The sequence below is a fragment of the Scyliorhinus torazame genome, chromosome 18 (genome assembly GCF_047496885.1).
Source record: "Scyliorhinus torazame isolate Kashiwa2021f chromosome 18, sScyTor2.1, whole genome shotgun sequence".
In the NCBI taxonomy this organism is placed as follows: domain Eukaryota; kingdom Metazoa; phylum Chordata; class Chondrichthyes; order Carcharhiniformes; family Scyliorhinidae; genus Scyliorhinus; species Scyliorhinus torazame.
In genome coordinates this window covers 32,793,572-32,810,108 of record NC_092724.1, presented here as the reverse complement: position 1 = coordinate 32,810,108, position 16,537 = coordinate 32,793,572, and the positions used below count along the sequence as shown (strand labels likewise).

The window sequence follows — 16,537 nt, the reverse complement described above, 5'->3', positions numbered from 1 at the left end:
ATTAGAATAAAAGAATTGGGTACTCTAAATTTGAAAAAACATTAAACTTGATATTTTAAAAACGAATGGGCTGTGCTGTGAGATCAAGTATAATCAAATGTGTGTTCACACAACAATGGTATCATTCAGGAACGATCAAGTAATCTGGTTTGCTGAATGAACAGAATAATTTTTTAAAAAAGATTATTGTCTCTATGTAGGTGTATTGTTTTTCCCGTACTTAACTGACCCAGAGTTGGTTAATTAATGTATTATGCGATCGTTCCATTAATCAGGGTCTAATTTCCATTTCTTTGTTTTCATCTGAAGTGATTTGATCGGTTTTATTTATTGTCGGTTGCATATTGCTTAGGATACTGAATCGGTTCCCGAATCTATAAACTCCTGGTATTAGTGAAGAATTAGTGCTACTCGGCAAAAATCCTTTCCATTCTTGCAGGGGTGGGGATTTGGGAAAAGTAAGCTGTACGTGATTTCTGGAACTCTGTTATACCTTTTTTTAAAATAAATGTTTTATCAAAGTTTTTCCAAAGAGCGTTTTTACATAACAAAAATAGAAATACAGATAATAAAAAATAACAATCAACATATCCCAAAGCTTACAGTGAAACTACTTACACAACAGAAAAGTTTTTCCTTTTTTTTTTAAACAGAACAAGGTGGGTTTTGTCTCCATACCCAACTCACATTATATCAACAGTACCCCCACCTGAACCCCCCCACCCCCCCCCCAGGATGCTGCTGCTGCTGACACTTACTGCTCCCCTAGAAAGTCAAGGAAAGGTTGCCACCGCCGGGAGAACCCCATCAAGGACCCTCTCAAGGCGAACTTTATTCGCTCCAGGCTGAGGAACCCTGCCATATCGCTAACCCAGGTCTCCACACCCGTGGGTTTTGAGTCTCTCCACATTAGCAAGATCCGTCTCCGGGCCACCAGGGAGGCAAAGGCCAGTACCTCGGCCTCTTTCGCTTCCTGCACTCCCGGATCCTCCGACACCCCAAATATCGCTACTGTTGGACTCGCCTTCACCCGAGTGTCCAAAATCCTAGACATCACCCGAGTGTCCAAAATCCTAGACATCTCCCTCGCAAACCCCTGCCAGAATTCTTTAAGCGCCAGGCATGCCCAAAACATATGGGCATGGTTCGCCGGACTCCCTACACATCTCGGGCACCTGTCCTCCACCCCAAAAAACTTACTCGTTCTTGCCGCCGTTATATGCGCCCGATGCACCACCTTAAACTGAATTAAACTGAGCCTGGCACATGATGAGGAGTTCACCCTGCCCAGGGTGTCGGCCCACAGGCCCTCATCGAGCTCCTCACCCAGCTCCTCCTTCCACTTGCCCTTCAACTCCTCCACTGAGGCTTCCTCCACCTCCTGCAGCTCCTGATATATGTCCGACACCTTCCCCTCCCCTACCCAGGTGCCAGACACCACCCTGTCCTGGATCCTACACGGGGGCAGCAGCGGAAATGTCTCCACCTGTTTTCTAAGAACGTCCCGAACCTGGAGGTACCTGAACGCATTCCCCGGGGGTAGGCCGAACCTCTCCTCCAGCACCTGCATGCCAGGGAAAGTCCTGTCTATAAACAGGTCCCCCATCCTCCTAATACCTGCCCTATACCAGCCTTGCTATCCCCCATCCAACCTACCCGGAGAAAATCTGTGATTATTCCGCATCAGGGTCCACACTGAAGCCCCCTCCTCTCTCCTGTGTCTCCTCCACTGCCCCCAGATCCTCAGTGTCGCCGTCACCACCGGACTAGTGGTGTATCGCGCCGGCGAGAACGGCAGCGGAACCGTAACAAGTGCCCCTAGACTGGTGCCTCTACACGACGCCACCTCCAACCGCCCCCACGCTGCCCCCTCCTCCATCATCCATACCCTTTTGACTCACGGGGTTTTATTCGCCCACACATCCCGTAACAATCCTATTCACCCGCTTGAAAAAGGACTTGGGGATGAAAATGGGGAGGCACTGAAACACGAAGAGGAACCTGGGGAGAACCGTCATCTTCACAGTCTGCACCCGTCCTGCCAAGGAAAGCGGGAGCATATCCCACCTTTTAAACTCTCCCTCCATCTGCTCCACCAGCCGGGTTAAGTTGAGCCTGTGCAGTGCATCCCAGTTCCTGGCCACTTGTATCCCCAAGTACCGAAAGCTCCTCTCCACTATCCTGAGCGGGAGTTCCCTCAGTCTCTCCTCCTGGCCCAACCGTGGACCACAAACAGCTCACTCTTCCCCACGTTCAACTTATACCCCGAGAACCTCCCAAAGTCCCCCAGGATCCGCATAACCTCCCCCATCCCCTCTAACGGGCCGAAATATACAACAGCAGGTCATCCGCGTAGAGGGAGACCCGGTGCTCCTCCCCTCCGCACACCAGTCCCCTCCAATCCCCCGAAGTCCTGAGCGCAATGGCCAGCGGCTTGATTGCCAGAGCAAACGGGGACAGGGGACACCCCAGTCTTGTCCCCCGATGCAGCCTGAAATATTCCGACCTTAGCCGGTTTGTGGACACACTCGCTACAGGGGCCTGATACAGCAGCTTGACCCACCCTATAAATAGGGGCTGTTTAGCACAGGGCTAAATCGCTGGCTTTGAAAGCAGACCAAGGCAGGCCAGCAGCACGGTTCAATTCCTGTACCAGCCTCCCCGAACAGGCGCCGGAATGTGGCGACGAGGGGCTTTTCACAGTAACTTCATTTGAAGCCTACTTGTGACAATAAGCGATTTTCATTTCAAATCCCTCCCCAAATCCAAACCTGCCTAGCGCCTCCCACAGATACTCCCACTCCACCCTGTCAATGGCCTTCTCCGCGTCCATCACAGCCACCACTTCTTCTCTTCCCCCCCCCCCCCCCCCTCTCCGAGGGCATCATGATAATATTCAGGAGTCTCCTCACATTCGCGTTCAGCTGCCTGCCCTTAACAAAACCCGGCTGGTCCTCCCCAATCACAGTCCTCTATTCTGGTGGCCAGAATTTTTGCCAACAGCTTGGCATCCACGTTCAGGAGCGATATCGGCCTGTAGGACCCACACTGAAGCGGATCCTTATCCTTCTTCGGGATAAGCGAGATCAATGCCTGTGACATTGTCAGAGGGAGGATCCCTTTCTCCTTTGCCTCATTAAAGGTTCTCATCAGGAGCGGGCTCAACAGCTCCGAGAACTTCTTATAAAATTCTACGGGGAAGTCGTCTGGGCCCAGGGGCCCGTCTGCATGCCTGCCAGCCCCTTGACTACCTCCTCCAACCCAATCGGGGCCCCCAGTCCCTGCACCCACTCTGCCTCCACCCTTGGGAACCTCAACCAGTCCATGAACCGCCTCATCCCTACCCCCTCCTGGGTGGGGGGGGGGTCCGACTTGTATAACCTTCCGTAGACCACCCTGAAGACTTCATTGACCCTCTCTGGGCTCAGCACCATGTTGCCTTCCCTATCCCACACTCCCCCAATCTCTCTGGCAACCTCCCTCCTGAGCAGCTGGTGCACCAGCATCCTACTCGCCTTCTCCCCATACTCATAAACTGTCCCCTTCGCTTTCCTCAGCTGCGCCTCCGCCTTTCCCGTGGACAGCAGGTCGAACTCCACCTATAATTTCTGGCGATCGTTCAACAGCCCCCCTCTGGGGCCTCCGCGTACCTCCTATCTACCCTGAGTATCTCTCCCACCAGTCTGTCCCTCTCCGCCCTCTCCTTCTCTCTATGGGACCTATTGGAGATTAACTCTCCCCTAATGACCGCTTTCAGAGCCTCCCAAACCACTGCCACCGTCACTTCTCCTGTGTCATTCGCTCCCATATAATTCTCAATACTCCGAGACCGCAGTGGCTGAGTATTCTACCCCCTCCACCCTCGGGATTAACACCCCCCTTCTCCCCCCCCCCCCCACTCCCCCCTCCCCCCGCTAGATCCATATCCAGCTCTTTTGCTCCCCCCATAACACTCCGATAAGTCAGCTGACTCCTGCTGACCCCGGCCTCTTCCGCCTTCCCATCGACCCCCCCCCCCCCGACCCCCACCTCCGTCTTTCCCGAGCCGGCCCCGCCCCCTCTGGCGCAGCTCCTTTCGCGGCCCTATCTCAATTCCCCATCCCCGAGCCTCTCCTCCCTCCAACACCGACGCCCACACTCTCCCACAGTCCCCCCCATCAAATCCCTTCACCCATCCTCATCCAGCATTCAACCAAGGGAACATTCCCTACACGTAGTTAAAACCATATAAACAGCAAACATCCCGCCCACAACAACAAACCCTCAATTTGAGTCCAACTTTTCAGTCTGTATAAAACTCCAAGCCTCCTCAGGCATCCCGAAACAGCGGCGCCGATCCCGGAACGCGACCCACAATCGCGCCGGCCGCAGCATACTGAACCCCACCCCCCTCCGATGGAGCACCGCCCTAACCCGATTAAAGCCAGCTCTCCTCTCGGCCACCTCCGCACCCCAGCCCCGGTAGATTCGGATCTCCGTGTTCTCCCACCTGCTGCTCCGCTCCTCCTTGGCCCATCTCAAGACACACTCTCCGTCCATAAAGCGGTGAAACCTCACCACGACAGCCCGTGGCGGCTCGTTGGCCTTGGGTCTCCCTGCCAGGACCCCGTGTGCCCCATCCAGCTCCAGGGGCCTCGGGAAGGCTCCCGCGCCCATCAGCGAATTGAGCATCGTGCTCACATATGCCCCGGCAACGGGCCCCTCCACTCCCTCGGGGAGACCCAGAATCCGAAGATTCTTCCTCCTCGACCTATTCTCCAGGTCCTCAAATCTTTCCGCCCACCTCTTGTGCAGCGCCTCGTGTGCCTCCACCTTCACCGCCAGGCCCAAGATCTCATCCCCGTTCTCCGCGGCTTTTTGCCGCACCTCTCGGATCACCGCCCCTTGGGCCTTCTGGGTCACCACTAGCTTCTCAATCGCCGCCTTCATTGGCGCCAGCATTTCGGTTTTCAGCTCCTCAAAGCAGCGTTTAAGAAACCCCTGCTGCTCCTGCCACCACTGCGCCCATGCTGCTTGGTCTCCACCCGCCGCCATCTTGCTTTTTCTCCCTCTCACTTTTCGCTGCTCCAAGATCCCTTTTTTCACCGCTCCACTCCTGGTCCAATCCATATACTGTCGGGGGGACCCTGCTGTCACCTTCCCACACTGGAAGCCGTCGGACAGGTTCCGTTGGGGCCCCTCTAGAGAGCCCAAAAGTCCGTTCCCGGCGGGAGCTGCCGAACGTGCGACCTATCTAGGCATGGCCGCAACCGGAAGTGATCCGCGAGCTTTAAGTGCGTCTCTTGCAACATGGTCAATGTCCGCCTTCAACCCCTTTAAATGCGAGAACACGCGGGACCGCTTGACCGGCCCATTCAGGCCCCTCCCGTTCCACGTGATCAGCCTGGTCGGGGGGTAACCCCCCCCCCCCCATCCCGAGGACTAGCCATCTCCCTTTTTCGGACCAACCGCGTGCCCCTGCCTCCCCCTCCAGCTCTGCCCCAGCGGCCCCCTCACCCGACTCTCCATCCGTACCCCTCGCCTGGCTCCCCTTCAGTCAGCAAAGCAGCACCCCTCCCCCCGCCCCCCCCAAAACCCCCCTCCCCTGCCAAGCATCCGCTTAGATCTGGTTTCCCCCCCATTGTGCTTCCGTGAGTCAGCTCACCCATGCTGACCCTGGCCGCTCCCGCCTCTATATACCAATCATTAACTTGTTGCCTCCTTTGGGCCGCCCTACCCCCCCTCCCCCGCAGGGTAGAGGGGCAAGCGCCATCTGGGACCTCCCCGTGCTCCGGACACCCCGTCCTGCGCGTTTCCCACCCCCTAGCACCGCACACCTGGAAAACAAAACACCTGGAAAACAAGCAAAACAAACAACAGAACCCCCAACCAAACTAGGGCAGACATGCCCATAAACCTATGCTTTACCGTCCTCCCCTCGATCCTTCCCCACCCGCACATTTCACCCCCATACAGCAGTCCCTTAGTTCAGGTCCAGCTCCTCTTGCCTGATGAACGACCACGCCTCGTCTGGGGTATCAAAATAGTGGTGCCTGTCCTGGTATGTTACCCACAGTCTCGCCGGGTGCAGGAGCCCAGACCTCACCTCTTTACTGTGGAGGACGGCCTTCGCCCAGTTAAAACCTGCATGCCTTCTCGCCAGCTCAGCTCCCAGGTCTTGGTACATTCGGATCTCGCCATTCTCCCACTTACTGCTCCGCTCTTTCTTCGCCCACCACAGGACTCGCTCCCGGTCTGCCAAGCGCTGAACCTGTATCACCATCGCTCTCGGTGGCTCATTTACCCTCTGCTTTCTGGCGAGAACCCTGGGCGCTCCAAGGGCCGTGGGAAGGCCCCCGCACCCATCAGCGTGCCCAGCACTGTGGCCACGTACGTGCTCGCGTCCGCCCCCTCCGCTCCTTCAGGAAGGCCCAGGATCCGCAGATTGTGGCTCCGAGACCTGCACTCATGGTCATCCAGCCTCTCCTGCCATCTCTTATGGAGCGTCTCATGTGCCTCCACTTTCACCGCCAGGCCCAGGACCTCGTCCTCGTTCTCCGCCACCTTCCTCCTCACCTCCTTGATCTCCTTCTCCTGCGCCTTCTGGGTCACCACAATTCTCTCCATGGAGACGAGCATCTCCGTTTCAGCTCCCATGAAGCAGTTTTTCAGGAGCTCCTGCTGTTCTCTGGCCCACTGGGCCCACACCTCCCGATCCTCTCCGACCGCCATTTTGTCCTCCCGGACCTTCTCGACCTTCTTCCCCGGGGTCGCGCGCCTGCCTGCTCTGCTCCTGATCTTCTCCATCCACCAGCAGGGGGGGGGGCTCTCCCACGTCTGTTCCCATGCCGGTCCCTCCTGTTAACTGCCGCCGCCACTCCTTTTAGCGGCCCGAAACACCGATCCCGGCGGGAGTTGCCGTTCACGTGACCTAGCAGGTCATGGCCGCTACCGCGAAATCTGTTATACCTTGATTCACTTAAATCTTAGGATTCAAAAATTATTTAAGACAAAATAGATTGTACTTCATGTTCCAAATTCTGATTCCTTTGCATATGACTTATAATTGTTTAGCTTTTGGTGTGGAACAACTCCAGTTCAGGGCCAGTGCAACAGTATACAGAGCATCTTGCAGCAGTGAAAGCTATTGCCTGGTCCCCCCATCAGCACGGTCTCCTTGCATCAGGTGGTGGAACTGCTGATCGGTGCATCCGTTTCTGGAATACTCTTACGTCTCAGCCTTTGCAGTGCATTGACACAGGTTCCCAGGTGTGCAACCTTGCCTGGTCTAAACACGCGAATGAACTAGTAAGTACAAAGTAATTCATTTTTTTGGTGCATCTGGTATCGGTAAAAGCTAAGCTATTGAATTGTCTTAATCCCAAGAAGTTTACAAATATCTTTTTAGAAGAAGGTTTGCCATCCTTACCTGGTCTAGCTGATCTGTCACTCCAAACCCAAAACAGTGTGGTTAACTCTGACAACACTTGTTTAACAAATCATTTAGTTTGCCAAATCTAGGGGTGACAATTAATGCTGGCTATGTCAGTGATGAGCACATACTGAGAACCCTTTTTCGGAGGGTTGGTGCAGATCCGATGGGCTGAATGGCCTACTTCACTGTAGGGATTCTATGAATACATAACTGGTGAGACAATGATGGGTAATACGATTTGCAGATTTTATGGTGATTAAGAAGAGGACTTTGTTGGGGTTAAGCACTAACAACTCCAGCATTAAATGTAGGAATTACACAGTAGCATTGGAAAATTTTGGTGCAGCTGTGTAACAATATGTTACAGTAATAATGACTGGTGCACAATTCATTAACCTTTTTTTCATTCATACATTTTACGTGGCACCACTTGAGGTTTTATGTACTTTTAATTAAAAAATGTATTACTGAGACGATTCTTATTACTTGTAGGTCAGTACACATGGATATTCACAAAATCAGATCCTAGTGTGGAAGTATCCATCATTAACACAAGTAGCCAAACTGACTGGACATTCATACAGAGTGCTATACTTGGTGAGTTACTCATTATGTTTTTCACATTCATTTTGTATAAAGCAACAATTCAAGTTACAACATTTTTGGCTCTACCTAATCTACACGTGTTTAATGCTTAAAATGCTACAAGGCTGATTGACTCTTTCAAGATAACTGCATGAGTGTACTCCGTTTTGCTAATGTTGACATAAAGCTTAAGGTAGTTTCAGATGTTAATTTGGAACTATTGTTGACAAAAGAACTGTTGTTAATTGTAGCTCATTAATTTGATCTCTGTTCAGTAATATCACTTAGTTTTCATGCAATAATACAAACACGGCATCAGCGGACAAAAGATCTGCACAGGGCAGTTTTGGGTATGCCAGCCAATGTCACACTGGGTAGCACGGCAAGTGGCGCAGTGGTTAGCACTAGGACTACGGCGCTGAGGTCACTGTCCGTGTGGAGTTTGCACATTCTCCCCATGTCTGCGTGGGTTTCACCCCCACAACCCAAAGATGTGCAGGTTAGGTGGATTGGCCATGCTAAATTGCCCCTTGGAAAAAATAATAATAATAATTGGGTAGTCTAAATTAATTTTTTTTAAATGTGACACTGGGTTGGATATCTAGAACATCAACGAACTAACCCTACAGACTCGGTGCCAACTACTTAATCTAGGCCATGAAATGAGGGGCTTTGGTAAAGAGCACTATGAAAGTAGTTCCTTCTCCAGAGTATGTATGGACAGGTCAGTGTCGGCTGGAGCCCTCCTTTCCTAAAACAGATTCCTCTTTCGCCACAAATCTCGTTCATCCTTTTCAGTCCTAGAATATTGAACTTGAATGTAAGGAAATTATATGCCCAAGGCTTTGAACCAAGAAAAACATTTGCCTAGAAGAAATATTACTTCTTCCAGCAAGGTGCATACAACTATCTCTAGTTGTAACACTACGTCAAAGAACTATGTAATACCTATGCTAGTTTCCTGGAACTTCACCTCCACTCCCCAGGCTGTCTCTCCATGCTGTGCACTATGAATACCACCAGAACCAAGGACTCAGCAGAAAGCCTAGAGATATAAGATGACTTTTGTAAACGGGGGAGTAATGAGCGGAGGTCTGGAGCCAGATCTGAAACATCATCTCTTATTGCAAAATGCAAGACGGTCTACTAAAGATCATATATTTCATTTGCTGCAAATTGCTCCTACCACACACTACATAAGCTCCACAGATTTCATCCTTCCAAACCAGGTAGTTGCACTGTGGCCAACACTCACTTTGGCTGTGTCTCTGTACCCAGCCATTCTGAGCTGCTGTCTAGGAGACCACCAGGTGCATGAATAGTCTTACAATCCTAAACATTGTAGCTTGTGCTTGCTGGTCTGTATACTGGAATAGGGGAGTTCCCTGCAACGAACAGACCAGCACAGCTCTCAAGACAAAAATATCAGAATCCAAAATCAAATAATCAACCTCAACTGTTGATTTGTAATCAGGGAAACTGTTGTCAGAAGGGTGGACTCCAGCCTACATTGACTAGTCACTATGTACTCAGGAGATGAAGCCTTTTCAGAATTGTGATTTAAAAAACTTTGTATACCTGTGTTTCTCTTTCTCTTACAAGTACCATTTGTACAATAGCCTCAAAATAGTTGTGAGTCTACACTCTTATATATTTTTATGAATCACAATAGATTGGATTGAATTTGGATTGGATTTGTTTATTGTCACGTGTACCGAGGTACGGTGAAAAGCATTTTTCTGCAAGCAGCTCAACAGATCATTAAGTACATGAGAAGAAAAGGGAATAAAAGAAAATACATAATAGGGCAACACAACATATACAATGTAACTACATAAGCACTGGCATCGGATGAAGCATACAGGGTGTAGTGTTAATGAAGTCAGTCCATAAGAGGGTCATTTAGAAGTCTGGTGACAGTGGGGAAGAAGCTGTTTTTGAGTCTGTTCGTGCGTGTTCTCAGACTTCTGTATCTCCTGCCCAATGGAAGAAGTTGGAAGAGTGAGTAAGCCGGGTGGGAGGGATCTTTGATTATGCTGCCTGCTTTCCCCAGGCAGCGGGAGGTGTAGATGGAGTCAATGGATGGGAGGCAGGTTTGTGTGATAGACTGGGCGGTGTTCACGACTCTCTGAAGTTTCTTGCGGTCCTGGGCCGAGCAGTTGCCATACCAGGCTGTGATGCAGCCCGATAGGATGCTTTCTATGGTCCATCTGTAAAAGTTGGTAAGGGTTAATGTGGACATGCCGAATTTCCTTAGTTTCCTGAGGAAGTATAGGCGCTGTTGTGCCTTCTTGGTGGTAGCGTTGACGTGGGTGGACCAGGACAGATTTTTGGAGATGTGCACCCCTAGGAATGCACTAGATAGGTGAATGTAGGTTTGTTTAAGAAGGTCAGTGTCCTATCTCGCAGACTTCTCATTTGAGCAATATTAGTCAAATGAGTCTCCCATCAACCCTTTCTCTATTGGGAAAGGAATTAAGTGAGCAGATAGCAAAAGCAGATCTTGTAGAAAATAGGCTTTTTTCCTTTAAAGCTAAAAAGAAATGTACTGTTCAAACAAAACATTGTAAATGCACTGATTGTCTTGGATCTTTTTTATCTCCAGGCAATGTCACCAGATGGAGAAGCCATAGTAACCGGAGCTGGAGACGAAACACTCCGATTCTGGAATGTTTTTAGTAAAACTCGTTCAACTAAGGTATGGTATTCGAGGTAGCTGTGGTGATATAGATGTCACAGGAATCTTTGATTGCAGTTAAAGAATCTGTGTATTACATGTTTGATTCATTATAGAATCATGCTGTGTAGGATTTGCTGGTCTGTGGTAGTTTATTGCAACATTGGAATTTTTCCTACAGTACTATAGATGTAATTTGTTCTTGCAGTTCTCCCCCTTGAATAGTTCCTTAATTCATTGAGACAGCTTTAGGGTGGAGCAGACCTGCACTTCCTCCCACAGAATCGGAGGAGGGATTCAAAAAGAGCAGAGTTTGATTGTGTACCAATCTGTCAGATCACCCACAGCCAGTTGTAATGCAATATTTGTAGAAGCTAGGAAAGATAATCTGCCTTGCTTTGTGGTTGGGGAATAGAATACTTATATCCATAGTGGCATCTTAAATACAATTGCTTCTTATCCACTTATCATTGTGATGTCATTGTGGATTCCAGGGGCGGGATTCTCCGACTCCCCCGCTGGATCGGAGAATCGACGGATGGCGGCGTGAATCCCGCCCCCACCGGCCACTGAATTCTCTGCGCTGAAAATTCGGTGGGGGCGGAAATAGCGCCGTGCTGGTCGGCCCCCCCCCCCCCCCCCCTGGTGATTTTCCGGCCTGCGATGGGCCGAAGTCCCGCTGCTGTAATGCCTGCCCCGCCGGCGTGAATCAAACCACCTCCCTTACCTGTGGGACTGGCGGCGCGGGCGGGCTCCGGGTTCCTGGGGAGGGCACGGGGCGATCTGACCCCAGGGGGTGCCCCCCTGGTGGCCTGGCCTGCGATCGGGCCCACTGATCCGCGGGCGGGCCTGTGCCTGGGGGGCACTCTTTTCCTTCCGCCTCGGCCACAGCCTCCGCGATGGCCGATGCGGAAGTGACCCCCGCGCGCATGCGCGGGGATGACGTCAGCAGCCGCAGACACTCCCGCGCATGTGCGGACTTCCGCCGGCCGGCAAAGTCCCTTCGGCCCCGGCTGGCGTGGCGCCAAAGGCCTTTCCCGCCAGCCGGCGCCGACCACTCCGGCGCGAGCCTGGCCCCTCAAGGTGAGGGCTTGGCCCCTGAAGGTGCAGAGAAATCCGTACCTTTGGGGTGGCCCGACGCCGGAGTGGTTCCCGCCATTCCATCCCGCTGGGACCCCCCCCGCCCCGCCGGGTAGGGGAGAATCCCGGCCCAGATTGCAATAAGCATCCTAGTGAAACCAAGCTCTCTACATTGGGGTTTATAATAGGTGCCATGCAGATGGGGGTTACTTACAATTTGACAAAGACAGTTACAAAGTTGTCCATCTAATAATGACCACAACCTGATATAAGACCCTAGATATCATGACACAAACCGCTCAATGCGATGGGGTCGAGACTATTCTCCTGACATCAGATGGTTCTCATCAATCAACAAACAAAAAGTATTTTCTAGCACCTATGCTTGGATAATGTGCACTGTCCTATAGAAACCCTCATCCTGAGGGTAGTTACTTATGGCAGTACTGTTTGAGGTGGCATCTTCAAGTACTACAAAAGTAGTGTCCTCTATTTTTCATTAGCACAGATCCAGTACCTTTTGTAGACTTATCGTAAATGATTAACTTTTTAAAAGGTGATATTCATCCTACTTGCTTGGCATCTCCTACAACCAATCACTAATCTACAAAAACCATCTACTTGACACCCAAAATAACCTAATCACAAATCATGTCAGATTTGCCTGGGGAGCAAAAGACTCCACTTTATTCTCAATGCATTTTGCTATTTGTTTGCGTAATAATGCTCTCCCATTCGGAATTGCTTTCCACACCAAGTTGTTGGATACTAAACTGCATGCTACTTTTAAGGCATTTATCAGGCATATTGTGATCTGGTCCACTCATGTGGTTACCTGTTCCTTTCAGCGTAGTTCCTTCACAGTTGGTCGGTACTGTGACAATGTCATGTTACTAATTCACTCTTAATTAGTTTTATTCACCAATAACAGAGCTCTCTTCAAGTCTCCCAATTGGTCAATGTTTTCTGATTTACTTTTGACCTTTTCTCGTCAGCTTGATGGCAAGCTGGGGGGGGTAGGGGGGGAGGAGGGGGGGATGGGAGGAGAGGGGGGGGAAGAGAACAGGAGCCATCACCGTCTATGCCTTTACAAAGACTCCACTCGCTCGATTGAGACTTCTTTCTCCACAACAGCGATGTTGCTTCAATCTAGGTTTTTGTACACCATATTGTTGAAGCAGCCCCCATCTGGACATCCTCACCCACTTACTGTTGGCCACCTACGCCTTCCCTGGAAGGGTAAGCAGTGCCATAGGAACATCGGGCTCTGTCCTGCTGTAGCTGATGATGGAAAGGATTAAAAATAGCATGAACTTCAAGTGAAATCAAATATGTTAACACTAATAAAACGGTTTTACTATTAATAGGGCTGGTGAGGGGGTGGGGCAGGGGGAAGTACCTCATACCTAAATACTTTGATAGTAACATTGTCCAATCAGAGTTCCTTCTTGATTTGACATAAAACAGATGAGTACTGGGAATATTCAAACATCTGGTGGGTGCTGTATAGTCACCAGGATGAATGGGATGTTTTAAATATTAACTGCTCTGGAGCTCCCACAAACTATCCATGTTCTATCACAAGGTCAAGGTGGCAATCCTTTGGGAAATGCCAGAAAAGTAATTGATGTTTTGCACTGAAGTCAGACATGTGAGGACATCCATTACCCAGTTCACTCTAATTCATTTATCTGTTTTTTGGGGGCTGATTTTGGACAGTATGCTGTAATTTCAAACACTGAACGTGTTGATCCCATTTAGTTTTATGTTAAGTAAATCAAAAATAATATGTTTAATTTTATAACTGATTTAATTTTTATACAGAAAAGATACTTGTGTTGCATGGAATTTTTGTAACACTTTGCTTTGGAAGCAAAATGGTTGAGAACCTCTTCTATAAATTGCCACTTTGTCTCTGATAGTTTTACATACAATCAACTCAATAAAATTCAACTAGACCACATAGTTCGGTGTCTCTCAACTGCTTTCAAATTGCACAGGGACTGTGCCACAAATCTTCATCTTTGGGGTCTTCGAGATGACAAATAATCTTCTGGACAAATACAAACTGGCCAAATCACGTCTGCTAATTAAGCTAACTTGATGTCCAGGTACTTTGAATGCTGGTGATGATGGTTTTCTAAAATTACTGGAATCATCTGCTGAACTTATAAATGTTCTGTATAAAATGGAATGTATTTGTGTGTGCGCAAGTAAAGGACGATATCATCCTGAAGTAGTACAATGCTTTACATTAAACAAATATTTCATATACTAGTGACAGTTGATCTACACAGAAAAACATATCGTAAAAGGCATACTGAATATTGGGCCAGTGAAGCAATAATAAATGTGAGATAATTAAAATGTTTGAAGGGTGGGGTGGGGGCAGGAAAGTTAGTCCATAAGTGTGGAAATTTATGTTTTCCTTTTTAATTAATTTACAGGAATCCATATCTGTGCTGAATCTCTTTACAAGGATACGATGATGATTGAATAATTAGTGAAATAGGGAAAATGTTAACTATCCCATAAATATACAAGAAACTGTTTCATCATGCTGGTACTGAATTTTTTCATTTGGATGGATCTTGGAACGATGACACTTTGAAGGATTTTGCTGCTCATTCCAAACAGCTTGAATTTTTAAAAGTATGTTTTCAATTATGTTTGTTTACAAAGAAGTGTTTGAAAAGACTGCCAAAGGTTTTGAATTGAGGTCTAGTTAGGTGCGGATATTCTACTTTTCTTGTACAGTTTATATAAAACGCCAGCCACTGTCAGATCAAAATGGAGATGTCAAGCAATATGTGATGCACATTTTATTTTGTGCTACCTGTAAATATTTTTCTGTTGGTATTGGAAAATGTACATTGAATATAAAGTTCTGTAGAAATGCAGTGAGAATGCATTAAACAAAGCTTGATTATGGAAATGAGCATAATGTTTAAAAATAAACCCTTGTTAATAGGCTTTCCTGTGTGCATATATATATATATATATATATATATGTGTATATATATTTTGTAACTGTATTACAAGGATTTTCAAAATATTAAGCAGGAAGATTACTTCCTTTAAGTATTTTGTTGGTAAACTGTTTGGCTTCGGTAGGTTAACATCATGTTGAACTGCACAAAATAGTAATCTTATTTTAATTAAAATTATGAATTGGCTAAAATTCTAACACTAGATTTAAAAATCCAATGAAGCATGAATCCCGAAATGTATTGGAGAAATTAAAATGTCTTGCTGCTTATAATGTTGAAAATGCTTTCCCCTCAAACTGTACAAATATGGATGGAAAAAGCACTTGAATTTTTTAACCTTTTAGTGGCAATCATTACTAAGACTTTTTTTGAATGCCTGTTTCTGTTATTTTATACCATCTGTGGTCTTTTGTTGAGCTGTAAAACTGCTTTCAGTGTTCTGTAATGGTGAGTGAGTGCCTTTTCAAGTTGTTTGTATTTGTGACCCCCAACTGAAGCGAGTAAAGCTGTTAAATGGTAAAAGTGGTGTTGCACAACGTGACTTTAAATCTATAATATTTGCACCTCGGATAACACACAGATAACCAGGATAACATAACAACCGGTCTGCAAGTTTACTGATGTAAAAATATTTTAGTGCATTTGAAAACTAGAATTGCACAGTGATCCTACAAGTTATGTATTTAAACTAAAACTAGGAAAGTCCAAATACATTTGCCACATATTGTGGATTAGTTTCACAAGAGTATTTACTTCATTCAGGTCCTTTACAAAAATTCAGGAACTTTGCATGAATTATAAATTGGAGATTTAGATGGGCCCTGAAGTGACATTTTCATTGCTTTGTCAGTTTACACTAAAAAGAGGCTAGGTTTTAGTAAGTAATAGAAAATTTGTTGACCTCCTATGTTCAAATACCATTGACAACATGCAACATGTCCAAAGATATGCAGGTTAGGTGGATGGCTAAGATAAATTGCCCTTAGTGACCAAAAAGGTTAGGAGGGGTTATTGGTTTACGGGGATAGGGTGGAAGTGAGGGCTTAAGTGGGTTGGTGCACACTCGATGGGCCGAATGGCCTCCTTCTGCACTGTATATTCTATGTCTCCTTTGATTTGAGACAACTAATGTGTGGGTGCTAATTTTGTTTCCTGTGGTCATTCCTGCACAGATTAAAGTTGTTTACAGTTTAGGTTCTGGAAAACACTTGCAGTTTATCAGAATAGATGGCGGTGTACATTAGGTTGATAAAGTGCTTCTTAGTTTGGATTTTCACCTACTTGAGGTAGAGGAAGCATTACATTACATCTGACTTCTGAACTCTTCGAGCTGTTGGTGGACATAAAGATGAATAATGTTCCCCACCCGTCCCTTTTTCATTGTCATTTCCCTTATTTTGACGATGGAAGCTTTCAGTGTTACCTGCTTATCTTGACAGATGACGGACTTTTATTTTTAAGTTTTGTTCCCATTTTATTAATTACAGAAGTTGCCTTTTTTTTTAGAAGAGATGTTTAAATTGGAATGACTAGAACAAACAAAGAACAAAGAAATGTACAGCACCGGAACAGGCCCTTCGGCCCTCCAAGCCCGTGCCGACCATGCTGCCCGACTAAACTACAATCTTCTACACTTCCTGGGTCCGTATCCCTCAATTCCCATCCTATTCATGTATTTGTTAAGATGCCCCTTAAATGTCAATATCGTCCCTGTTTCCACCACCACCTCCGGTAGCGGGTTCCAGGCACCCACTACCCTCTGTGTAAAAAAAAAAAAACTTGCCTCGTACA

The 16,537-nt window shown here is 47.7% G+C and overlaps 1 protein-coding gene across 2 annotated transcripts in view; it reads left to right on the top strand.

Moving 5' to 3' along the window:
- fzr1a (fizzy/cell division cycle 20 related 1a) overlaps positions 1-15,268 on the top strand; it is a 72,503-nt gene extending 57,235 nt beyond the window's left edge. For both annotated transcript variants that reach the window (XM_072482530.1, XM_072482531.1), the window contains 4 exons: positions 7,054-7,287; positions 7,907-8,011; positions 10,605-10,697; positions 14,204-15,268. In XM_072482530.1, coding sequence (XP_072338631.1) covers positions 7,054-7,287; positions 7,907-8,011; positions 10,605-10,697; positions 14,204-14,245 — 474 coding nt within the window. In that variant the 3' untranslated portion in view covers positions 14,246-15,268. The remainder of the gene's footprint in view (positions 1-7,053; positions 7,288-7,906; positions 8,012-10,604; positions 10,698-14,203) is intronic.
- The last annotated feature ends 1,269 nt before the right edge of the window (positions 15,269-16,537 follow it).